At 38.4% G+C, this 26,548-nt stretch overlaps 1 protein-coding gene across 2 annotated transcripts in view; it reads left to right on the forward strand.

The window, feature by feature from the left end:
• Nucleotides 1-24,708, forward strand: part of MAPRE1 (microtubule associated protein RP/EB family member 1) — a 28,839-nt gene extending 4,131 nt beyond the window's left edge. For both annotated transcript variants that reach the window (XM_006921714.2, XM_015597252.2), the window contains exons 2-7: nt 515-638; nt 8,868-9,013; nt 11,640-11,847; nt 14,315-14,436; nt 21,203-21,355; nt 22,973-24,708. In XM_006921714.2, the coding sequence (XP_006921776.1) occupies nt 518-638; nt 8,868-9,013; nt 11,640-11,847; nt 14,315-14,436; nt 21,203-21,355; nt 22,973-23,029 (807 nt within the window). In that variant the 5' untranslated portion in view covers nt 515-517 and the 3' untranslated portion in view covers nt 23,030-24,708. The remainder of the gene's footprint in view (nt 1-514; nt 639-8,867; nt 9,014-11,639; nt 11,848-14,314; nt 14,437-21,202; nt 21,356-22,972) is intronic.
• The last annotated feature ends 1,840 nt before the right edge of the window (nt 24,709-26,548 follow it).

Below are 26,548 nucleotides of genomic sequence, written 5' to 3' on the forward strand. Positions count from 1 at the left end.
GTACCTAAGTTATTGAAAGCTTATTTATTTTTTTTTATTATAAAAGTAGATATAGTCTTTAAAGAAAATTGGGGAAATAGTGAAAACTATAAAGAGGAATTAATAAAAAGCCCACCATTTGAAAACTGTAAACATTTTGATGTTAATGGATAAACTTGGCCTGATGTTTGTTTAGAGAACATACCTGTTTGTGCATCAGCCTCCCTTCATAAAGCATTTAATCATCCCTTAGCGTCTTATAGCTTATATACCAATTTTATACCAATCACATTAAAATGGGACCTAAGTTTTAGGCTGGCTTGTGTTGGGCAATTCATTTCAGGTCATGTTTATGTGTGGAAATCCAGTGGATTTCATGGCCGGAAAAGTATCTCTGATTTGGCCTTTTGGGGAAGAAGATGAGGCTTAGATATTGAGAGTTTCTGTAGGTTTGCTATGGGTGACTCTCCAGGAAATGCTTGCTCTCCCTTGCATGCTTAATAACACAAACCCTTCTCTTTTCCTCATGCTATAGAAGATGGCAGTGAACGTATATTCAACATCAGTTACCAGTGATAATCTAAGTCGACATGACATGCTGGCCTGGATCAATGAGTCTCTGCAGTTGAATTTGACAAAGATAGAACAGTTGTGCTCAGGTAAGAGAAATCCACTAGACCACTTTTCCAGGAAGGTCTGCATGCAGGTCCTTCAGGAATATTTGACTGCAAATGACATAGGTTCAGGTTCTGTGTTAGGGCTGCCTCATTTCTTCACAGCCCTACCCTGGTTCCACTTTTGAAAGGAACTGTGCTTAAAAAGAGCATGCTTCTGGCCTGTGGTCCCCCATCTCCCACTGTAGAGGCTGCATTCTGAGGCCTGTAGCTTTGGCCTAACATCTGCGTCTCTGCTCTTTTGCATCTAGATTTAAAATGTTTCATTTGAGGGCGATATTGATAATTGTTCTAGTTTTCTATTGGTTTATCAGTGGCATTTCTTATTCCAAGTAGCACAAGACCAAAGCCAGGCGAATGCCATTTCAGCCGCAATTTTATCCAACTTCTCCGTTTAATAAAAATTTGGCAGAGGTGTAATGATTTAAAATGAACAAAAACATGTTCTGTTTCTGTATGTACTAACTGTATAACATTTAGAAGCCTAGAAAGAAGAAAAAAATGCTAGTAGTTCCATCATTTAGAGAAAGCTACTGTTAGGTGTTTTCTACTTTTCTGTGTACGTACATATTGGTATATATTTTAGCTTTTTCAGTTTAACGTTATGTTGTGAATATTCCTTAGGGTGGTTCACTATCTTGGAAATAATTATTTTTAATGACTATATACTATTCCTTTATGGACATGCTTGAATTGTTTAATATCTTCCCAATTTTTATACATTTAGGTTGTTTCTAATTTTTCCATTGTGAATATTGCTAGGTTGAGTATCCTTTTACATAAATCTTATCTCTGCTTATTTTTTCAGTGATTCCTAGAAATGTAATTAACTAGTTCAAAGAGTATAAACTTCAGATTCTTGGTAATTATTTTTCATAAAGGTGTTTTCAGTTTCTACTTCCTCTGAGAGACTTTTCTAACTCACTTTTTGAGAGTTCTGCTGACCACCCCTGACTGTTCTGCCATAAGGAATGTGTCAGGGTTATCGAAAACTGGATTTACCACAAGATAGGAAGTGAAGACAAGAATGTGCCAGAAGAAAGATGCAACATATATCCTGCTGCTATTTAAATTCTTATCTTGTTTGAGGGGTAGAGAATTAGAACCCTCAGCTAATCCTAGTAATTAATGACAATAATCATTTAATTGAACACTTACGTGCCAGGATTATAGAAATGCTTTTCAACTGTCTCTTCATTTAATTCCCACTGTACCTCCATGAGGTAAGGATGTTTATTAACCTTATTTTACAGATGAGGAAAGGGACTTAGAGAAATTAAGTAACAAGTCCAGAGTTATACAACCAAGGACAGAACTGAGACTGGAACTTTCATTCAAATCAACAGCCCGTGCTCTTCAACCCTGTACCCTACTCACTTTCCAGACTTTTCCTTTACGATTAGTACCCTTTGGATCAATTTAAAATTAATTGCTCTCATGTAAACAATTTTTAAAAAATGAATTCAGCTTCTGTACTTCCTTGTTTTGTAGCTGTGTCCTAGTCTTGGTTTCATTTACTTGTCTTGTTATTTCCGCTGAGAGGCTTAATCTCAGTTTTCCAGATTGGTTAGGGGAAGGCTTCATGTGAAGTTGTTCAGTGAAACAGTGGTGCCCAAGAGTCATGCTGATTAAACACGAGCTACTTTGTTGGTCAGAGGCATAGGTTGTTAGCCTCAGATCTGGGCTGCTTTCCCTTCATTTTCTATTTCCTCAGTTTCATCATCACATCCCCTTTTGTTTGAGGCTTTTAAAGGACTTGTTTGCCCTGTGATTTATGACTAATATGGGGATGAGCTCATCCTAGTTTTCATTGGAGGTTGCTTTTTCACCATCAATTTCTGCCTAAAATTTACCTTTCTGTAAATATAGTCCAAAGTATGTTTCACTTAGTTAATTGGAAAATGAGATCTCTTTTCAGTGTGTAGATAAAGTTGTACATGTGCTGATCTGGCTCCAGATTTATCTCATTTGGACAGGAAGCTGTCATGGTAGTCAGGACTGGGCATGATGAGGCTTCAATTTGCTCTGAGCCATATGACTTTGGATGAGTCCCTTAATATTCTAGTTCCTCATCTGTAAAACTGGGGTAGTAGGACCTGGCCTACTTGTTGGGCTGTTGTGACCTGTGAAAACATGTCAGATATGGTTTCTTTACCAGATTCCAGAAATGAGGGACTGCCCGTGCATTACAGAGCCTGGTTTTGAACCTAGATTTTTCTGACCACACGGCCCACATTCTTTCTACTGTGTACGTGTTATGTCTTTTTAAAAGAAGTTTTTGGAAGAGAGTTTAATGGAAATTACATATAATAATATTATTATTAAAAATATGTGAAGAATTTTAACTTTGCCTTTCGGCTGCTACTTTTTTATCTTAGATAAAAGTGCTTTTCCCCAGTAGAAAGTGGTAAGTGCAGGACACTTAACTGCGATTTGTGAACAAACTTTAATTCATTCATAACAGCTTCTCTTTTTGTAAGCTATATAGGGCTTCTTTCAGAGTATGAAGATGGTTGCATTATTTCACATTAATGTTTAGAAAACCAGGTCTCGGCTTCCAATATGAGACCAGACAGGATGAGCTGCAGACACTGTGTCCCTGAAGAAGGCCTGTTGCCAGGGGCTTGGAGCCATAGAGAAAGTGAGGCTCCTCACTTGTGTTTACTGAGCCCCAAGCAGAATCCCAATAGCCTTTAACACTGGTGCCTTGTGCTTCCTGTTCTTGCCTCTGATGAGAAAGAGGGTCAAGCAGACCAGAATTTTCTACCAAATACAAGCTTTAAAAGGTGGGAATAGATTTTTCCCTTGAGAGGGCAAAGATCCTACAGTACTAATTCTGAGATCCTATATTATTAATGTGCTGGCTGCCTGCGAAATGGCTGATTTTGTCAGTATTGTGGGCTCCCCCACCCCCTAAACAGTGAAAGGAGCCTTTGCTTGGCTCTTGTAGTGAGATAGGGTGAGGATAACTTTCAGTGATAGAGTTGGCAGGTTGTTACAAGATTCATTACATTCTGTAGTCTCCCTGTTTTGGAGAGCTAGTCATCAAGAGAACAAACCTGATCACAGAGAAGGATTTTGATGAGGGATTTCTTGTGTCAAAAAGGGGATGCTGGTTGCCTTTGGTCAGCCATTCCTCTGTTCCATTCCATATTCAGGCCCTTTGGCATTTTTCCAAGGGCCCAGCACGGTGCTTTGAACGTGTCAGTTGGCCATCTCTGAATGTTCTTATCTGCCCCTTCTCTTCTTGCCTTCTCCCTGCCAGCTTGGCCGCCTCCAGTTAGTTCCTGTGGTGCAAAGCATAGGGGAGATGTTCAGATGCTCCCAGGCAAATGCTAGATTTCATTTTTCCTCAGCTTTAATGTGGGGCGCTGCCAGCCTTTAGTTTCTATGAAACAGCAGCTTGTCAGTTTTGCTCGTGCTACTCTGAGGGTGTATGACCAAACTCCGAACCAGACCTCCCCCACTTTTTCTCTTCAAGTTGACTCCCTTTTCCAGACATCTATATGAGGCTGTGATTTCACCATTCTTCCAGTGTCACTGGCCTGAGGAGCATCTTTTGAAGCTGATTCACAAAGTTTTGTATATCTTCTGAAGGGCGTTTTGGATCCAGCCCCTTCTCAGTTTGCGGACTGCTGTCACAGTGGCCCCCTGAGCACTAGGTTCTGTTTAAATTTCCTCACCTCCCTCTTCCCTTTTGTACCACATTACACTGCAGCTTTTCTGCGACCATTTTTAATGAGTCACTTCTGTGCTGAAGTAAGTATTGCTTCAAACTTTTTTGCTTAAGTCTTCAAGCATCTCTTTGATTTTCCTTTGCCTTAATTAAAGCAAAACAAAAGACAAGAAACTTATTTTCTTTTAATTATAAGTGACAATCCCTTGTAATGTTACAAGTTGGTGATAGTTATTACCTTTTAGCTGTGTTTTTTCCTAATTAAGACTTTAGATATTGAGTGCTTATGATAGGCCAGGCACTTTTCAAAGTGCTTTACAAATAAAACCTGGAAGGTAAGGACGATCACTCCCATTTTACAGATAGGCAGCTGAAGCACGGAGAGGTTAAACAGCTTGCCCAAGGTTATTCATTTTAGTTCTACTTTCAGTATTTTCTTATAATTTTAAAATTAATTTGACATACTGTATATACGGTTTTTATTTTTTGAATAAGAAAGTCTCAAAATGGTTTAAAATTCAAAAGGAACAAAAAAGTAAAACAGTGATAATTCTCCCTTTTAACTGGGTCTGCCATCTACCCAGTTCTCTCCAGAGGAAACCAATGTTATCAGCTGGGTAGCCTCTAGTGAGTGTGTACGTACAAGCAAAAACATTTATCTATCTGTATTGTGTGAGTGTGCACACGCATGTGTGCTCTTTTCTCCCTTTTTACATAAGTAACAGCATGTTGAATCACACTGTATATTCTGCGGAGTGTTCTGTATCAGAATATTGGATGTTACTTTCTTTTCTTTTATGGCCATGTAGTACCAAAGTTTCCTTGGATCAGTCCCTTGTTAATGGACAGACTATTGATATTACAGATTATTGCAGTAAGTAACATATACAAACAGACATGGTGTACAGTTTTGTTTTCTACTTTTAAGATTAAAATAGGATTATTTTCCCATGTTAAACATCTTGAGGATGATTTTTAACATCTTCATTAATGACTCCTCATGGCCCTCTATTTCCAAATTTTATTCATCCTTTAAGATGACTCAAGCTTCACCTACTCCGTAAAGCCTTAATACTTTAATTTAATACTAAGAGTGTTTTCTGTGTGTTTGAGTTAAAATACAGGGAATTCTTAATCTAGAGTTTTCTAATAGGGGAGCATCTATTCTGTGAAGAGTGTTGGCCATGCTTTCATCTAATTTTCCGAGGGACCCTTGACCTGAAAGGGTTGAGAGCCAGCACACTTGTGATATTTCAAGTTTTTGGAACAAGGGCTGCATTGTGCCCTTGTTTTGTGTTCTCTTGCTTGCAGCATATATCCTAGTAGGGTGAGACTGTGGCCTCAACTTGGCAGTCAATGCCATGACACAGCTGATCGATCCTACCCTGAGTCTGTCTGCATCCTTAAGCCACAGATTATGTGGGCCTGTTCTGTCGCAGATTGTTGGGATAGCAGCCATTTAAGAGGGGTCCTCTTCTGGCCCTGTTTGGGTCACTAGCCTTTGTTATTAAGGCAGAGCCTGGAAGGAAGGTCCATTTTAACCTGTTCCATACCCAGTTGAGACATTTATAGGCCAGGAATTTTCAGCCCTTTTGAATAAAATAGTCAATATACTTTTTATTTTAAACTTTCACCTTTTTTTGGTGTTCCGATTACAAAACTAATATTCACTGTACTATATAATTATTTAAAAAATAGAATGCATGTGCTATCACCTTCCAGAGATGGCCACTATTCATTTTTGATCTGTAAAATTACAATTTCACATGGTTTAACCCAATACATTTTCTTCTAGTCTTTTTTTCTATGTATATATATCAAGATGGATATTTTTACATATATTTGTATCTTTTCCTTTTAATATTAAATACTTTTGTATCTTTTTCTTTTAATATTAAATCTTGAGCTTTTCCTAAAAAAGTAAAAAATGTGTTTTGAGTGCCTGCATAATATTCTTTCAGGCAGATGGCATGCAAAAAATTTATGTAAATTGATTTCTCCTACCGTTGGAGATGTAGGTTGCTTCCTTTTTTACTCCTGTGAATATGGTTATGACAGCCCGTTTCACATGCATCTTTGACCCACTTTTAAAATATTGCTTCCTTAGGCTGGCCTCCCATGTGTTTATTAACCATTTACATTTTGTGAATGGTTCGATTGCTTTGTCCATTTTTACAGAGGTCTTAATGTTTTTCTTTATATACATTTAAATTAGCTCTGTTTCAGCCAGTTAGAGTGTAGCAGCATTGCTTCTTTACTCAACTGTAAGGTATTATTAGAGGGTGTATAATAATGTTATGGAAAAGAGCCGAAGACAGGGAATCAGGATACCTGGAGTCTAGTCCTAAGCTTGTTCTTTGGCCTCTGTGGTCTTTGGGCCATACTTTATGGTCCTCGGTTTTTTAAGGCTCTAGGATTTTTTTAGCTCTAAGATAAAAACTGATAGTTACTGAAGCAGGCTTTTCTGAGAAGCACATGACTGCTGCTTTTAAGTGGTTTTGGTTGACTTGACCTGGAAGTCCCATGGATACCTTGAGAAAATCAGTAAAAGCACATTATTTTGTTGTTTCAGAATTTTTTTTTTTTTTTAATTCATAAAGTAGTGCTATGGATATAGATGTTTAATTATCTTCTATGTGTGGTTTTTTTAAAAGTCGATTTGTATATATCAGGATCCAAATGAGATCTATACATTGCACTTGGTAAATTATGACTTTTAAGTCTCTTTTAAAATATAACAGTCATCACTCTTCATGTTATTAGTTTGTTGAAGACACTGGGTCATTGTCCTCTAGAATTTAGGACACTGTTAGTGTCCTTGGTTTTTAAAATTTAAATATTACTAATGTAGTGCCTGGTACATAGAATTCCCTCAGTATATTTTTCTTGGATGAGTAAATTAGTCACTTGAAAAACTAGGCTTTCACTTTCTGGTGCTCTTTTGTACTAAGAATGTCACTCTGGTCAATGAAATGCTTCTGCTCTCATTGCATATTCTTTCCAAAAATAATGATAATGGCACTCTTTATGCTAGAACTGGCAAGCAGCCGGTTTGGCATGATTTAAAGTAAATTGAATATACATGCTGTGGTGGTCTCTAGTTCTATAGAATACCTATTACCTAGTCACCGGATTTCTTGCCTCTGGGTTGTTCCTTTGGTGAATTATCCCTGGACGAGGGGATAAATGCACAGTGAAACCTGCCCTGTGTTGGAAAAGTGGAGTGCAGTTTGGTAGGCATTAGAAAAATAACATTCCTGGAAATTTCAAGCTTCAAGAAAATACTTCTTAGGGTGGTGATGGAGAAAAATGGGCAAGTGAAGAAGGAGCAAATGGGATGAAATACATGCAATAATTTCTTATAGTGGCCTTTAAAACAAAATAAATTGAAATGGAGGAACACAGAAATGTCTCCTAGCCAACTTTATTTATAAAATGATATATTACATTTATTTATTGCTCATTTTGTTTTTAATTATAGTTGACATACAATATTAGTTTCAGGAGTACAACATAGTAACTCAACATTATATACCTCACAAAGTGTTCATCATGAGAATTCTAATAACCATCTGTTACCTACTATACTTAGTTATTATGATGAGATTTACTCTAGTCCCTATATATTAACCCCCCATGAGTTATTTTATAAGTAGAAGTTTGTACTTCTTAATTCTCTTCTCCTTTTCTGCCCAAGCCCCTACCTCCCTTCCCTTCTGGCAACCATCAGTTTGTTCTCTGTATCTATAAATTTATTTCTGTTTTGTTTGTTTTTTTGTGTTATTTTTTTAGATTCCACATGTAAGTGAAATCATATGGTGTTTGTCTTTCTCTGACTTACTTCGATAACATAATACTCTCAAGTCCATCCATGTTACAAATAACAGGATTTCATTCTTTTTTATGGTTGCGTAATAGTCTATTGTATACATGTACCACATCATCTTTATCCATGCATCTGTTGATGGACACTTAAGTTGCATCCATATCTTGGCTATTGTAAACAATGCTGTAACGAACATAGTTAAGTTTATTTACAGATATGAAAAGCTCAGGAAGACAGATATCTTAGAAAAAAATTTTTTTAACCTTGGTCAGAGGATTAATCTTTGAAATACTTGGGAAATCCCTCCTCTTGCTGGTGGGGAAGAGGGTATGTCCTTGTGAAAAATCAGAAAATGTCACCAGTTTCCCTTTATTCTAGGCATTCATTTTTTTCTGTGGTAGTCATTTTATTGTTATGCTGGTTTCTAATAAAGAATAATTTAAAAATTTCATAGAAACAGTCCTTTTTTCCTCTTCCTCATAGGCTCCCAAGTTCCAAGTGTGTTATAGAACCGGAGGTAAAACCAGTCTTGTTATAGAATTAAAGGTGACTTCAAAGTCAAGTGTTAATGAAGCTTTTGGGTTTTGTAGGTTGACTTTACAACTTTTTAAAATTGTACATTTTTGTAAAATTGTAAAAAGTTCACCCTGCTTCTTTAATAATTGCATTTAATGACTAGTGTGTATTTTATTCTTCTGTTTTGTTTATTCAGGGGCTGCCTATTGTCAGTTTATGGACATGCTGTTCCCTGGCTCCATTGCCTTGAAGAAAGTGAAATTCCAAGCTAAGCTAGAACATGAATACATCCAGAACTTCAAAATACTACAAGCAGGTTTTAAGAGGATGGGTGTCGACAAAGTAAGTACATTTTATTCTTTCATTTAGATCGTTTCTTATCTAGTGATTGTTACTAAGGATACAGATACTGGCCCATGACTTTGGACTTTTTTTTTTTCTTTTCCCAGTTTATATAATTATCTTTTCCCCAGCTACCATAGAATTTTCTAGGAGCAAAGTTTCCCTCTACCCTCCTACCCCCAGTTCCCTTGCTGTCTTTCTTCATCATTAAGTTAGTCACTCTGGAGGAATCAACCTATAAATCTGTACCTATGATTAAAAAAAAAATGTTACCATTTAATCCCTATTAATCTGAGATCTAACTCCTTTAATCTCTGGATTTACTTCTATTGTATACATGTACCACATCATCTTTATCCATTCATCTGTTGACGGACACTTAAGTTGCATCCATATCTTGGCTATTGTAAACAGTGCTGTAACGAACATAGTTAAGTTTATTTACAGATATGAAAAGCTCAGGAAGACAGACATCTTAGAAAAAAAAAATTTAACCTATGGTGTTAGCATACCATATGATAGAATAAATAGTTCTAATAGAGAAGACTCTGGAAATAGTTTTATAAAAGATTAAGGTAAAAAGAAGATCCTTGGTGGTTGTTAAGAAGTTCCTACTTGCCCCCAAGGTTATTTGGAGGTACCAGAAACATGGTCCACCAGGCTTCATTAGGACAAATATCCCTGTTTTACTGGGTAATAGATTATAGTCACATACTACATAACAATGTGGTCCTGTAAAATTGTAACGGAGCTGAAATACTGTCACCAACTTAAGTTTTAGCCATCGTAATGTTGTAGCACAATGCATTGTTTATGGCGATTCTGGTGTAAATAAATCTGCTCTGCCAGTTGTATAAAATTATAGTATATAGTACATACAGTTATGTACAGTACATAAAACTTGATAAGAAACGAGCATGTTACTGGTTTCTGTGTTTACTATACTTTTTCATCGTTGTTTTAGAGTATACTCTTTCTAATAAGAAAACTGTTTGCTGTAAAACAGCGTGCCATGTCACGCCAACAACAGTCTCATATCTCGTGTTTAACCTGTCTCTTGATTGTATCATTTTCCCTTGTGCTTCAGTTAATCTCCTGTTCTGTACAGTAACATGCTGCACAGGCTTATAGTCTAGGGGCAGTAGGCTGTACCATCTAGATTTGTGTAAGTGCACTCTGATGTTTGTACAATGACAAAATTGCCTAACGATGCACTTCTCAGAACACAGCATCATTGTTAAGCGATGCATAACCGTATTGCAAAATTAAGCAGCCTCCCCCCTCAACACACATAATTAGAAACTATTTTTAAGCCATTTTTGGGGGGGAAAACATTTTTTTCAGTATTTTTAAATAATCACCCCCTAATTATCTTGCTGGTGTGTCTGTCTGGTTTTTATTTACTTTGAAATCAGTCTTTATTTTAGTTTTGTCTTTGTACAGTGTTGTACAGTGTATAAGTAGGTACCCCAAATATGCATTTGTATTGTAAGAATTTCTTTTAATTACCAGGCATAATTTTAAGAACTAGGTGTAGCTTTTTATGTACAATAATTTTTCTCTTTCTTTTTATGGAATTTTATTTTTCGAGTAAGGAAAAAGTTCAAAGTATACAAAAGTAGAGTGTAGTGCAGAGATCTTCCATGTGCCTCAACAATTACCAACTCATGGCTGGTTTTGTTGCAGCTGCACCTATACACCCTACCTCTTGTCTGGTTGTATTCCTGGGTTATTTTCAAATGAGTTCCAGACATAACATTTTATTTGTAAACATTTCACTGTTGTACAAAGTAACTTTTAAAAATTATGCTTACTTAAAGGGGCGGATATAGTTCAGATTAATATGTATATTCTCTTTTACAAAAATAGTATTGCAACTGGAATCCTTGAAGAGTTAAAAGATAGTTAAGCTCTGGCCAACAGTTTAACAAGTTGAATACTTGATAACGCAATATTCTTGTATAATAAAAAAACTTACAGAGTCCATAAAGTGTGTTTTAATAGCATTGGAATTACTTGAAAAACATACCATTTTGAAAAAATCTGTCCTAGGACAGATTCTGCACCTTGACCTATTATTTCTTTTTTTCTCTCTCTCTCAATCTCTCTCTCTCTCTCTTTAAATTAAAAAAATTATTTTTATTTTTTAAAAAATTTTTATTTTTTATGGTGACATTGGTTAATTGACTTATTTTTAAGACAATTTTCTTTAACACAGTTCTTTGTGGATACCTGTAGTTATTTTGTACTTTAGATTTTATACTTTGTGACAGACACTGTAGCCATGCAAGTTACATGGGAGGTTTACTCTTTATAGTGGAATGAGATGTCTTAGGATGCGTTTGGAAGTGTGTATGGGACTTACATACAATACTTGTTCTTTTGCATTTCTGATTCCTTTTGTTGAATTTGGAGGGGGTTTGGCAGGTGGAGGTACTCTACGGAAGGCAAACCGAGTGAAACTTGCTCTATAATCTTCCAGGGGCTTACTTAGCACTAATTCTAGCCTCTAAACTATTTTTTTCTCCTCTTGGCAGAGCTTTATAATGATTCGATGCATGGACACATGTGTTGCTTGCCAAAAACCTCTTGCTTTGGGCTAAACAATCTTGATCTTTCTCTGCAGATAATTCCTGTGGACAAATTAGTAAAAGGAAAGTTTCAGGACAATTTTGAATTCGTTCAGTGGTTCAAGAAGTTTTTTGATGCAAACTATGATGGAAAAGACTATGACCCTGTAGCTGCCAGACAAGGTCAAGAAACTGCAGTGGCTCCCTCCCTTGTTGCTCCAGCTCTGAACAAACCGAAGAAACCTCTCAGCTCTAGCAGTGCAGGTAAAAAAACAAAACAAACATCATTTCCAAATAATAATATTCCAGGTCTTCATTCATTCATTCAGCCAGAACTTTTTGAGTAGCCATAGGCTTAGATAACTTAAGGAGGCTAATCCCAGCCATGTGGCAAGAGCATGGAGTGTGTCATTAGGCAGATTGGTGTTTGCCTTTAAGTTTCTGTAGCCCTGTGTAAGCCACTTCACCTCAGCTCCACAGTTTTCTTCCTCTGTAAAATGGAAATTTCAGTACTTGTCCCAGAGTTATTTTTGAGGCATGAATAAGCTACTGTGTGCAGTTTTGCCAACACTCTTTAGTTGTGTGGAATAGAAGCCCCTCAGGTTAGCTCACATAAACAAGAGCTTTCGTTAGGACAGAAGGGCGTTTCACAGAACCCTAGGATGGGAAAGTTAAAACCAGACTTAAGCTCCAAGGAATTGAAGGAGCTTTCTAGGTTTCTCAGGGACTGCTCTAGGCTCTCTACATCATCATTCTGTCTGCAGGGCAGCTTCCTGTGCTTACTCACGGCTTCCTTGCCCTTCTCAGAACTTCAGCTGCTATGTGGCTTTGGCTTTCTGTGATACCAGCAGAATTTGGGAGGCAGGGAGGCTGTTTTTAGAGACCTTCTAAAAGATCTTGGCTGGGTAGGTTTCCAAAAATGTGTTTACAGTAGTATATTCATAGAATATACCTATACTTTGGGGCAGGGTGGATGTTCTGCAGATGCTCACTCTTTTTTGCGCAGAAGGTGTCAAGAACATTAGTTAAGGTCCCATAGTAACTTGAGAAGCTGATCCATTTGGTAGGTAAAGAGGACATTGAGTACTTCTTAATTGTTGCATCTTTATTGAGATACAATTCACATGCCATACAATTTACCCATTTAAAGTGTACAGTTCAATGTTTTTTAATATATTCACAGGTATGTTAGACTGTCACCACAATCAATTTTAGAATATTTTTGTTATGCCAGAAAGGAACCTGATATGTGCCCAAAGCATTTCTGTCCCATTTTCCCCAAACTCTCCTCCCCACAGCCACAGGCAACCACCAACCTACGTTCTGTCTTATAGGTTTACTTAGTCCGAGCATTTCATATGAATGGGATCATAGAATATGTGGTATTTTGTGTCTGGCCTTTTTTTCATTTAGTGTTTTCAACATTTATTCATGTTGTAGCATGTATCAGTAGTTCTTTCCTTTTTATGGGTAAATATTCCATTGTATGACTAACTATACTACATTTTTTTAATTCATCAGTTGATCATTTGTGTTGTTTCCACTTTTTAGCTGTTATAGATAATACTGCTATGAACATTCCTATATAAGTTTCCGTGAGGACATATGTTTTCATTTCTCTTGGTTATATATCCAAGAGTATATACGCTAGGAGCAGAGTTCTTGGGTCATATGGTAACTCTCAGTTTAACTTTTGCATACCTTTTTCTAAAGCGGCTGCACCATTTTGTATTCCCATCAGAGTATATGAGGGTTCCAGTTTCTCCAGTACTGAGAACTTTTATTTCTTAGCTATTTAGAATAGGGAGCTACATAGATCATCCTGTGCATTTCACATTTCATATGTGGCTAACAGGCAGGCAGAGATTTGCATTAAGCATTTAGTCTTCGAGATAAACATACTAGAGATGATACTAGAGATTATCCAGAAGAAATGCTTGTTATTGTAGGTGACAGGCTTTACAGTTATTGAATAATTTGGGGTATCAGGAACATCAGATATTTCTAAGCCTGGCATAATATATAAGCTTTACAAGATGAATGAATAAAATCATGAATGATACATTTGCCTCGAGGTAGCCCAGTCTTGATTATTTTAACTTGTAGATAGATTGGCCCCTTTACTACTTTTTCGTTGTCTTTCTGCTGTTGCTATTGAGAAAAGCTTGTAAATCCTAGTCAGTGTGCTGCTTTTCTCTCCTAACCCTTCTAAATACTTTCTAAAAGGTGAGCAAGATATGAGTTTTGAAGTAATTAGTTGTAAGAGCAGTCTTTACCATCCTACCCTTCACAATCCAAGGAGCATGAGTTTCTGAGCTAGGAGGTGCCATACTTTGCAGGCAGGGAACTGTGAGTACTTGGCAACAACTGGGACTGAGCTCACCCCTGGTGTGAAGTTTATCTTTGTGCCATGAAGCTGCCTTGCTGGTAGCTTTGGTTGGTAGTTCAACTCTATGTGCCTTTCAGATGATAGTTCCAGTCACCCCAGCAGCAAAAAGACTTAACTTCTGGCATAAGAGATTGTGGCTGAAATTGATACTTAACTTTGCTGCCAGGACAAAAAATCACTTTGGGCACACTTGGGGGTGTTGTCATGCATGCTGGGCTCTCCACATTGGGTCCCTTCACTGCATTACAGTGGAGGGCAGTTGGTCACAACCTTTTCTTATTGTCTGGTGGATTCTTTTTTGTCTTGAAATTTCTCCTTTTAAGACCTCTGCTCGTCTTTCAGCTCCACAGAGGCCCATTGCAACACACAGAACTACTGCAACCCCTAAGGCTGGCCCGGGTGTGGTGCGAAAGAATCCTGGTGTGGGCAATGGGGATGACGAAGCAGCCGAACTGATGCAACAGGTAGGCCCCTCCTGTGTCCAAGATGGGAGTCACCTCAGGGCAAAGGACACTTGCTGCACTGACCAGGGGAGGCCTGTCCGTGTTCTTGTAGGAAGACCTGCTTTGTCTGCTTGCTGAAGCAGTCCCTGTTAAGACATGTGTGAGCACGTTGGGTGGTGTGGGCAGCGTGAGCATGCGGATGGAAGTGGAAGAGAGGGGTCAGGCATTTCTGAGATCTGTTAGTGTGACGAACCAGCGTCTTGAGTTTGGAAACCCACCTATGCAATAGGACTCTGTTGAATTTCTGGAATGCTGTGAGCATTCTGTGGGATTTAGAGTGTCTCTTGAATTTTGGCTCTGTCAAAAGGTGGAGAGTTTTTTTCTGAATAATTAAAGATTTCACAGTTTCCCTGCTGAAATCTTGGGTCATTAGAGATTCAGGATGAGGGTGGAACTGATATGAAAAGCGTTTTGCGCTTCTGTTCTTAATAGGTCAGCGATGTGAAATGTCTTCAGGGTTAGTTATTATCCTGTTGGTACTCGTCAGAGATTTCTGGATCAGAACAAATTTTAGACTTTTAGACATTTTCTCACTAATCCTTCTAGTTGTTTATTTGTTTGCTTTTGGGTGATTCTCTTGGTTGATCCAAGTTTTAAAATTGGGGATGCCGTGATTCCGGTGAGTTTGGGATTGAACCCTTTTACTTTCCTAAAGGCCAAGTCTTAAAACCTGGGTGACATGGCCTCACTTTAATCCACAACCTCTTGTGACCTAAGCCCTCCTCCTAGATCAGGACAGAAGAGACCGCCCAAAGATTTTTGTTTTATTTTTATTCTACCATCTATATGTGACCCACAGTCCTAGGTGCCTTGAGACTGGGTCACCATCCCCATTACTGTGGCTGCCTTGAGCACCCTCTGGGTGCTGACATTTAAGTCCTAGAGAATAAGGATTTTTTTCCTGTAACTGTTGGTTTCCAGGCCCGCAAGTACTCAGGAAGCAATCTCAGAAAAATAGAGTTGTTAATGGTGAGGGTAGGTGGCCAGCACAGAGTTGTAGATGTAGTGGGTTCTATGGGACCTTGCTCTTGGCTCAGCTATTGTCCTGTGTGATAGAGCACACACTTTGGATTGCATAGATGTGGGGGTTGTCCTGGTTCTGCCACTTATTTCTATTCAGGATAAGTCAGTTAACAACTCTCTGAACTTACTGCCTCACTTGAAGTAAGGCTACTACTTCACTCATGGTAACTGAGCAATTTACATGAGCTGTTATGTCAAGTGCCTGGAATGGTGTTGGGATAAAAGGGATAGTGGCAGTAGATAAAAGACAGTTGTGGTTATTAGGGTTCCTGTCCATTGTCTTGATAGAGATAGGTCCAGAAGTGTTTTTTAAAAGTTCATAGGATTTTTTTTCATGTGAAATACGTACACAAGTATTAATAATTATATGGAATAGGTGAATATCAATAACAAAAATAGCTAACATTTTTAGAGTACATATGCCATGACACTATTAAGCACTTTAATTTCACTTTTGCATGAGCCCTGTGAGGTTTTACAAGTAAGACAGTGTGGCTCGGAGTGGTTAAGTAACTTGAGCTGGGGGTCAAACCGAGCTCATACCCAGCTGGTTCAGCCCTGTTTCAGAAGTACTTTGGCCTGCACAGGGTTTTAATTTTTCATTTGATTTTTTTTTTTTTTTTTTTTAATATGAAGGATTTTAGGTTTTCTCCAGGTTGCCAGAGTCTTGCCCACACCCTGTTGCTGACTCCTTTGGCTCATGACATGATCTTTCTGGCCCCTGAAAGTATTTGAATTTGTGGCCCTTGACAAAGGCGTGTGAAGGTCTGGAGGACACAACCAGTGTGGGAAATAAGAGCCAGATGGGCTCGTTAGAGTAAGGCAAGAAGAATGAATTCTATTCAAATTACCTTGTAGTGTTCATATTCTAGGGAGATCTTCAGTGATTCCACACTCTTCAGTCATCCTGGAGAAATTTACTTTTAGTTGATTTTAGTCCAAAGCAGCAGTGTTCAATAGAAATAGAATGTGAACCAGAAAGGTGAGGCATATGTATAATTTGAAGTTTCTAGTAGCCACATTATAAAAAGTAAAAAATAGATCAGATTAACTCTAATAATACATTATCCAATATATCCAAAATATTATCATTCTAACGTATAATCAATACAAATAATTGTCAGATGAAATGTTTTACATTTGAAGACTGTACTAGGTCATCAAAATCCAGTGTGTATTTAATGTTTACAGCCCGTCTCATTTTAAGAACCACATTTTAAGGGCTCAAATAGCCACATGTGTCTCAGCTACCAGACTGGCCAGTGCAGGTTCTAAGCATTCGTTGGTTATGGGTATTACTTTACTACAAGAGAAGGTTCTAAGAGTGACACGTGCTAGCCACAGATTTTTAATCTCATAAGTAAGCACTGGGAGGAATGCCAAGTGAAAGCCAGTGACTTAGTGAATACTTATTGAGAGTTTCTTATGGCTATATAGTTATTGATTGATAGCAAGGAAGAATGCTGCTTTGGCCTTGTATGTGGGGCCCAGAAGACTGGCTTCTGGTGCCCTGGATAGTCTGTAGGCCAGAGAAGGTTTTAACGGGTTAGGAGGGAAGCACTAATGAAATATGAGTATATAGGTGGACGCCAAAGCAGTGTACCTTTTAAAGCTCTTTTGGCTTCCCTTTCCTCCTCAGTCACTGAGGTGATTAGAAGGCCTCTTACGTTCTTGGATCTTGGCGCCAAAGATCCAAGGCAGCTTCCTGCTGTTGGGGTTGATCAACTCTTCCCCTTCTATCGCCTTTTTTTCACTGTGGGGCTAACTGATAGTTTAAGGAAAGGCAACCAGCCAGCAGCAGTGAAAGCAGGGGTGGGGTGGTGAGAATGGGGAAAAATGGATGATTTAGTTTTTCTGGCTACTAGGTGATGGTAGTAACTGTTGAAATTTTCAGTTATTTTTAAACATGATTTCTGTGTTTGGTAAAAGAATAATGGAAGGGTGTCTAGAACCTTGATTCTGGTTTGGTCTGTCCAGGTCTCTGATGATGAATACTGATGTTAAGTGTTCTACAGAATTGTCCAGCAGGTCCAGTCACCTGCTCCTCATCTCTGGATGTTGCTGCTTTTTTTTTTTTTCATTTTATTTTATTATTAGATTCAAGTATATAGTAGTACCTTGGTTAGACATTATATAGTTTATAAAATGATTTCCCTAATTGCTCTTTCTCTCCTCTGGCTCTCCACCTAGCCATTACATTAATGCCCACTGCATTCCCTATGCCGTGCTCCCTATACTCCATGACCATCTATCAACTACTAATTTGTACTTCTTTAACCCTTCACTCCTTTCTCCCAGCCCCTGAATCCCCTCCCCTCTGGCCATCGCCAGATTGTCCTCTATATTTGTGAGTCGATTTTTGATTAGTTTGTTCTTTTTGTTCCTTAGATTTTGCATATAAATGAAATCACATAGTATTTATCTGTGTCTGTCTTATTTCATTCAACATAACAACCTCTATGTCCATGCATGTCGTTGCAAATGGTAAGATTTCATTTTTTTTTTAATGGCTGAGTAATAGTCCATTGTATATATGAACCATAACTTCTTTATCTAATCATCTGTTGATGGGCATTTAGGTTGCTTTCATATTTTGGCTATTGTAAGTTGTGCTGCTATGAACATAGGGATGCATAGATCTTTACGAATTATTGTTTTGGTTTTCTTTGGATAAATACCCAGACGTGCAATTCCTGTGTCAAAAGGGATATCCATTTTTAATTTTTTGAGAAACCTCCAGACTGTTTCTATAGTGGCTGTACCAATTTGCAATCCCACTAACAAGTGTATGAGAGTTCCCTTTTCTCCACATCCTCGCCAACACTTGTTCTTTGATTTATTGATGATAACCATTCTAACAGGTGTGAGGTGATATCTCATCGTGGTTTTAATTTTCATCTCTCTAATGATTAGTGACCTTGAGCATCTTTTTATATGTCTGTTGACCATCTGTATTTCCTCTTTGGAGAAATATACCTTCAAGTCTTCTGCCCATTTTTTAATTGGGTTGTTTTTGTTGTTGAGTTGTATGAGTTCTTTATGTATTTTGGATATTAACCTCTTACCAGATGTATCATAAGTGAATATCTTCTCTTCAGTCAGTTATCTTTTTGTTTTGTTGATGGTTTCCTTTGCTGTACAAAAACTTTTTAGTTTGATGTAGTCTCATTCGTTTATTTTTTCTTTTGTTTACCTTGCCTGAGGTGAATATTCAGAAAGAAATGACTGTCAGGGATGATAGTGCCTACGTTTTCTTTTAGAAGTTTTATGGTTTTGGTCTTAACATTTAAGTGTTTAATCCATTTTGAGTCTATTCTTGTATACAGTGTAAGAAGGTAGTCCAGCTTCTTTTTTTTTTTTTCACATGTATTTGTCCAATTTTCCCAGCACCATTTATTGAAGCAACTGTCTTTACCCTATTGTATATTCTTGGCTCCTTTTTCATATGTTAAGTGAGCACATAGTCATGGATTTATTTTGGGGCTCTCTATTCTGTTCCATTGATCAATGTATGACATCAGGTAGTGTGATACCTCCAGCTTCGTTCTTCTTTCTCAAGATTGCCGTGGCTATTCGGGGCCTTTTATGGTTCCATATAAATTTTAGGATTATTTGTTCTAGCTTTCTGAAAAATGCCGTTGGTATTTTGCTAAGGATTGCATTGAATCTGTAGATTGCTTTGGGTAGTATGGCCATTTTAATGATGTTGATTCTTTCTATCCACGAGCACGGTATATGCTTCCATTTATTTGTATCTTCTTCAATTTCTGTTTTCAATGACTTATAATTTTCTGAGAATAGGCCTTTTACCTCCTTGGATGATTTGATTCCCAGGTATTTTATAGTTTTAGATGCAATTGTAAATGGGATTAGTTTCATTTTCTTTTCTTTTTTTTAATATATTTTTTAAATGATTTTTTTTAACACCTACAGCACCTGGTCTTCCTAAGTGGTCTCCCATTCAAGTACTAACCAGGCCCGACCTTGCTTAGCTTCCGAGATCAGACAGGATTGTTTTCTTAATTTCTCTTTCCAAAAGTTCCTCATTGGTGTATAAAAATGCCACTGACTTCTGAATATTAATTTTGTATTCTGCTATTTTCCTGAGTTCATTGATCAGTTCTAACAGTTTTTTGGTGGAATCTTTAGGGTTCTCTCTATATAGTATCATGTCATTCACAAATAATGAGAATTTTACTTCTTCCTTCCCAATTCGGATACTTTTTGTTTCTCTTTTTTGTCTTATTGCTGTGGTTAAGACTTCCAGAACAATGTTGTAGAGCAGTGGTGAAAGTGGGCATCCTTGTCTTGTTCATGATCTTAAGGAAGATGCTTTTAGCCTTTCCCCATTGAGTATAATGTTAGCTGTAGGTTTGTCATATATGGCCTTTATTATGTTGAGGTATGTTCCCTCTACTCTCACTTTGCTGAGAGTTTTTATTGGCTGTTTCTTGATTGCATGTTATGAACGGGGAGTTTCCTTCCACCTGGGATGGGATTTGATCTGTGGTTATGTCTGGCTTCTTCATCAGGCTGAAGGGAGACTAGATGAGCTGTTCGCTTCAGTTTTTCCAGCTATACTTTAAGAAGGTCAGACTAAATTTCTGTGCTGCTATCTGGCTCTCAGAAATTCCTGTTACACAAATTGTTCTTAGCTGCTGCACCTTTGATTTCCTGGCTTGGCTTTCCACATGGGCCCTAGTCTCTGAGTCTCGTGAGGATTTTATGCTGCATGGTATGCCTTATAATTTGCATCGAGTGAGAGTTAAAGGGAATTCACATCATAGATTTGAGTACACTTGAATGAAGATGCACCATGCTTAAAATACACAATGGACTAACTGAGAGAATTGTTATTTTTATTACTCTTGGCTAGATAGAGTCCTAGCCTAAGCACTGCGATTGATTTTTTCATTGCCCCTTTGTAGAAATTAGAACCCGTCAGTGGAGCTCCTGAAGGCTCCTATAGCATGTCTGATGAGGGGACAATATGCTCAATGGAAGGAGCTTGGCAGTGGAATGTGGTGGGGTCTTCTGTCTGCCTCTGCTGGCTTCCCTCCCATCTCAGACTCTCTTGGGAAGGAGATAGGTATGAGGACCATCTCCTCAGATGATGCTTTTCTTTTGAGTCATGGATTGCCCCTGATCCCCAATATATGGGTGGGGGGAGTGGTGGAGGGAAAGAACCATTGAGTTTTCCATGCCCAAGCCTCCCTTGTCCTTACTGTCTTCGTCTAGTATTAGTTATCTTCAGTTAGTCTTCCCATCCTGCTGTTTCTACCTTGCTCCCCTGGACCAGACCCTCTCTTTCCATTGACCTCCGCATGCAGAAAGACCTGACTCGATTGACCATTGCCTTGGTAAAGATTTAATTCATGACTGTTAGTCACCCTGTTAGGTTGGACTTTGCTGCTCTATTTGTCTCAGGCTTTCATGGTTTTTCCTCCTAAATCTTTTCTCAGTCCCCGAGAAGTTCCTGCATGTTTCATGGTATAGCCTGCCCTTTCCTGGGAATTATTATAGTTAAGCTGGCCATGAACAAGCCCATGTTATTTATCTGGGGCTGAAGAAAATTGACATTAAAGTGGGTTTTTGTCCATGTTAGAGAGCTCGATGAAAGACCACATTTCCTTTGTGTTAGAAGTTTGTTTTGATACTGGTACACGAATGCCAGGTGTCTCACCCTTTTTATTGTCTTGTGCAGGTCAACGTATTGAAACTTACCGTTGAAGACTTGGAGAAAGAGAGAGACTTCTACTTTGGAAAGCTAAGGAACATTGAATTGATTTGCCAGGAGAATGAGGGGGAAAACAACCCTGTATTGCAGAGGATTGTGGACATTCTCTATGCCACAGATGTACGTGTTGACATGAGGATATTTTCTTGCCATTTTGCCACCTAAGAGAAAATGAATTTTATCTGGCGTTTTGGTAAACTCAGTGCTGATGCTTGTCGTGTTCTAGCATAGCATTCATCAAAGGACTTCATCTTTGATCCCTCAGAATCAGCCAGGGGCACCTCTGCCCAGCTTCAGCCTTTGTCTTGAGGTCTGTGTGCTTTTGAGGCCAGAATAGGACAAGGAGGTGCCTGGCTTGCCCTGCTTCTGTGGTTTGTGGCCACTGATAGGTGATGAGTGCCACAAAATGCTCTTAACCCCACCATCCCCACTCCACCCTCCTGTAGCTTGGAACCCTCGGCCTATGTTGATGCCTCATTTCATCTGGGCTCCTGGCATGCCCTGGAGTACCAGACACATGTCTCCCTTTTGATATCTGCTGCCCGCAGCCATCAGAGGGTACCTTTGCTCCTCCTTCCCAGGAGTGGGCATGGTTACCATTCCCTCAGAGTGCTTTGTGGTCAAGTTTTTTTGAGATCCACGTGTATCTCACAACCGAATCTGCTCAGTTCATCATGACATTAGCTGATCAGGGAAGACCGATTTCTCTTAGATTTGAGATTTGATATCTTGCTCTGTTCACTATTTAATGGATATATTTACTTAAAATTCTTCTACATGCCTTAGCAAGGTCTGTAGGATCAAACTATAGTATATGTCTAAGTGATTTGTAGCATGTGTAGCAGTATACAAATAATATTAATGCTGTTATTAACACTGTTCCCTAAACATAAGTGAATTTGGGACGTTAAGACAAATGACTAAAAAGTTAACAGTTTGTTAAATAAATCCATATTTCAGGCTTGCTCTGTGCCAGATAATGAAAGTGAAGATGATGAATATAGGGGCCCTTTATTTAGACTGAGTATTATTTTAGTAGGGTCATATTTTAGGTAAATTCAGCTGTAGAGATTGTTAAAAAAAAAATAAGATGATGGTTGAAAGGGAAGTCTAACTTTTATGTTAGTGTAGCCATTTGTACACGGCAGAGTGCCCAGGAGCGAGTGCGAGATGGGAGCCACGAATCTGCTGTTTTCCCCTGCCGCTGTAGTTGGTCATAGCTATTTTTGCACAGATGTTTATGTATAAATGAAACACCCACAACACTCCTAAGTAGCGTTTATGGTTCCTAAGTACGGCCAAAGGAAAAGCTGGCTGTATAGACAATTTATCAAGAGGAGGTGCTATGGTATTGAACTTTATGGTGACTTCAGGGGTTTTTGAGGGTAACTTTTCTTTTTTAAAACAACTTGAGGTATAATGAACTGCACATATTTAAGTACAACTTGACATGTGAAATCATCATCGTAATCAAGAGAATGTGTACAGATCTGTCATCCCAGAATTTTGAGGGTAAATTTGATTATGTTCAGTTTTTTCCTTTAGTGAGATATGATTCCACTGCCTAAGTAATAAAATAGTGGTCCCCCGGCCTTGTGCCTTTAAATGCCAAGTGTGTGGTAGAGACAAGAAGAACCATTGACTTGATAGAGTTTAAATATGAGGAAAGCGAACCCACAGTAGAATCTGATCATTCGGTGTTGAGTAACAGCTTTCCTTCTCATTTTCCCATTTTAGGAAGGCTTTGTGATACCTGACGAAGGGGGTCCACAGGAGGAACAAGAAGAGTATTAACAGCCTGGACCAGCAGAGGAACGTTGGAATTTTTCACTCCAAATCATGTGCTTAACTGTAAAATACTCCCTTTTATTATTCTTAGAAGACTCACTGGTTTCTTTTCATAAGCAAAAAGTACCTCTTCTTAAAGTGCACTTTGCAGAAGTTTCACTCCTTTTCCAATAAGTTTGAGTTAGGAGCTTTTTACCTTGTAGCAGAGCAGTATTAACATCTAGTTGGTTCACCTAGGGAACAAAGAGGCTGACCATGGGGCTCACCGAATGGATACTGGTAACACTGATTACTGGAGAAGGTGTTTTTATGTGATATGCTGAGGTGGAGACCTCAGAGAAAATGTAAAGACTGATTTGAATTTTAAGCTAATGTGAAATCTTGGCAGAGAACGTTTTAATAAATAAATGCCTTAAGAGTATTTAAAATATGCTTCCATATTTCAAAATATAAAATGTAACCTGACGGGATTTTGTGTGTTCAACCTTGTGTCTGGAAAGGAAGGGCCAGACCTTGGAACCTTTGGAACCTGCTGTTCACAGGCCTTGCAGGGCAGCTTGAATCTTCACAGGCCTAACCTTGGCCCAGAAGGGAAGTTTAAAATGTTGCTCTGTAAAGCCGTGTGGTGTCCTTGATCAATTGCATCTCTGCTAGGAAGCAAGAGGCGTTGCCTGAATGAATAAGAGTATGTTTTAGTCCTGAGATGTTTGAGTTGAATAGCTCGATTTTCATTGAGCATTTCTCTGACGATTTTTCCAATTACCCCTGAAATTTCTATGTATTGTGTTTATTTTTGGGAAATGAGGTGTGTTCAGTTTTTAAATCTAACAACTACTTTTTGGGACTTGCCCACATCTCTGGGATTTGAATGGGGGTTGTGTCCCATTTTACTGTTTTTTTAAGTTTACATTTAACATATTTCTCTTCTCTGCTCCCCTTGCCCACTGGGGACTCCTCTTTGGCTCCTTAAAGTTTGCTGCTTAGAGTGGAAGTTGAACAGGCAGGTGATCATGCTGCAAGTTCTTTCTGGACCTCTGGCAAAGGGAGTGACCAGTGAAGGCCATCGCTACCATGGGATCTGCAAGGCTGGGTGTTTTTGGTACCTGCTGTCCACAGCCTTCCACTGTTATCGGAATACTTTGCCAGTGCACTAATCTCTTTGGAGATAAAATTCGTTAGTGTGTTACTAAATGTTAATTTTCTTTTGCAGAAAATACAGTGCCATGTCTGAATTAATTATTAATATTTAAAATATTTCATTCCTTAACACTCCCTCATTTGCTTTGCCCACAGCCTATTCAGTTCCTTTGGCAGAATTCTGCAAAATGTGTGTCACCCACTACTGAGATTGTTCAGCCCCTGATGTATTTGTATTGATTTGTTTCTGGTGGTAGCTTGTCCTAAAATGTGTGTAGAAAGCCGGTATTTTATGATAAATTGTTGTGTAGTGCATGCTCTGTGTGGAATTCAGAGGAAAACCCAGATTCAGTGATTAACAATGCCAAAAATGCAAGTAACTAGCCATTGTTCAAATAACAGTGGTGCTATTTCTCTTTCGTGGCCTTTTAGACTTTTGTTGCCCTAAAATTCCATTTTATTGGGAACCATTTTCCACCTAGTCTTTCTTGACAGGGTTTTTTTCTACTTTAAACAGTTTCTAAATAAAATTCTGTATTTCAAGAGTGTCATGTCTTCTGAAATTTGTCTTGCCTTGGGTATTTTCTTTTAGGTTCAAATGATAAGGTATCGATGCTTCTTTCTTAAATTAGGACTGATCTTTTAAAAATCCTCAACTATTTTTTTTCAAATGTGTTTATTCCTAAGCCTGTTCTCTTTGTTCTGTATTTTTCATATTACATTTCTTAGCTTCCTGCTGTTTTACGTTCTTATATTACTGTAAGAGGTCTTTCAGAGGTCCAAGGCTTGACGTAGCTGCTGTGAAGCCTTTTAGCTCGTTTCCTCCTGAGATACACAGCAGGACCATGGCGAGATACTTTCTTTTGGTCTGTTTTTTTATTGAAGGTATGTTTCAAAGGCAGTGAACACCATCTTAATCTAGAAAATGAACCTGAAATTGTCACTATAAGAAATGAATTCAAAAGGAGACTTACTGCCATTTCAATATGAAATAAAGTTAAATGGGCAGAAGGCAGTTGTCTGTATTTTCTTCAGAGTAGTTACCAAAATTATGGATGCTCTGTAAACCCAATTCGATTTCGACTAGGGTTACACTCACATTATTTCCTCTAGAAAATGGTATGATATCTTTTCTGAAATGTTTTGTACCTTCAGAAGGCATTTGACATCATGTGTGTTGCTAATCTACAAGAAGATAACCTCCGGGAGTGCATGGAGTTTGCGAAGATACTGTTAAGTAATGTCAACTGAGAAGTTACCTGGGAAGGAGTGAAGCTGATAACTGTGTGTACCTGTGATCTAAGTCTATTGACCTGGCTCTTTAGGCCGAGGTTAACTCAGGTTAGCCTGAGTTAGTCTGATGTGACTAACTCAGGTTAGGTCACTGGTGTGGTAAACTTGAATAAGCTTCTTGGTTTGCTTGGCAGGTCCTGTGTTGTGTGGAGGATAGGTAAACAAATAGGTTTTCTGGCTGGATATGGATCTAGAATTCACTCATGCTGTTGGTCCTCAAACTGATGGGCTTCAGAATCACCTGGGGAACTTGATTGACATAATATATTTTGAAAGTCCATCCCCAGAAATTCCAAGTCAGGAAGGAGATGGAAAGTCTTCATTTACTGTGTACCTCAGGTGACCTGGGCTTGATGTAGTCCTCAGACCTAGACTTAGCAAGTTTCAGGTCTAATTCTGGCTGGGGTGAATTAGTACTTGCAGGTCCCTTCTGGCTTTGTAACTCGAGCTAATCAACGTGTTGTTTTTTATTTCTGACCTGCAAAACAGGGATGACGGCCTTGGCTGAAGTGCCTCCCTCACTGGGTGCTTGTTGGGATCAGAATGAACTGACAAAGCAAACATGATGTTAGACAGTGGCTTCTAACATGGCTGCTTCAGATCAGTCCGAAATTCTGTTTCTAGATAAGAAAATCTTAGGGCAGAGTTTTTGTATCCTGAGAATTTAGGAGGACATTCCTTAAGGTAGGCTTTGAGTATTTTGTAAAATAAGAAAATAATGTCCCCCTCCCGCACCCCCCCGCCCCCAGCTTGGTGATATTTTAGAGCCCAGCTCCTTTCAGTTTTCAGACTATGATTTTCACCATTTTTCCCCAAATGAAATCAAGGTCTAAACACATTTCACTATTTTCTTTTAAATGAAGATTCAGTGATTTAATAATTCAGATTCACTGACTTAAAAAATTGTATTTCCTTCAAGAATGTAACATGCTGTTGGAAAGGGAGCAGTTTTCTTTTTGCTATAACCAAAGAGATTAGAGAGGTTTTTCTTTAAGGATCATTTTCCAAGATTTGGTATGAGGAGCTCCTTTTGTGATGTTTACCATAGTCCGCAAACAAAACCCTAGGCATAAGCCTGCTCAGCCTAATCAGATT

The sequence above is a fragment of the Pteropus alecto genome, unplaced genomic scaffold (assembly GCF_000325575.1).
Source record: "Pteropus alecto unplaced genomic scaffold, ASM32557v1 scaffold45, whole genome shotgun sequence".
NCBI lineage: Eukaryota > Metazoa > Chordata > Mammalia > Chiroptera > Pteropodidae > Pteropus > Pteropus alecto.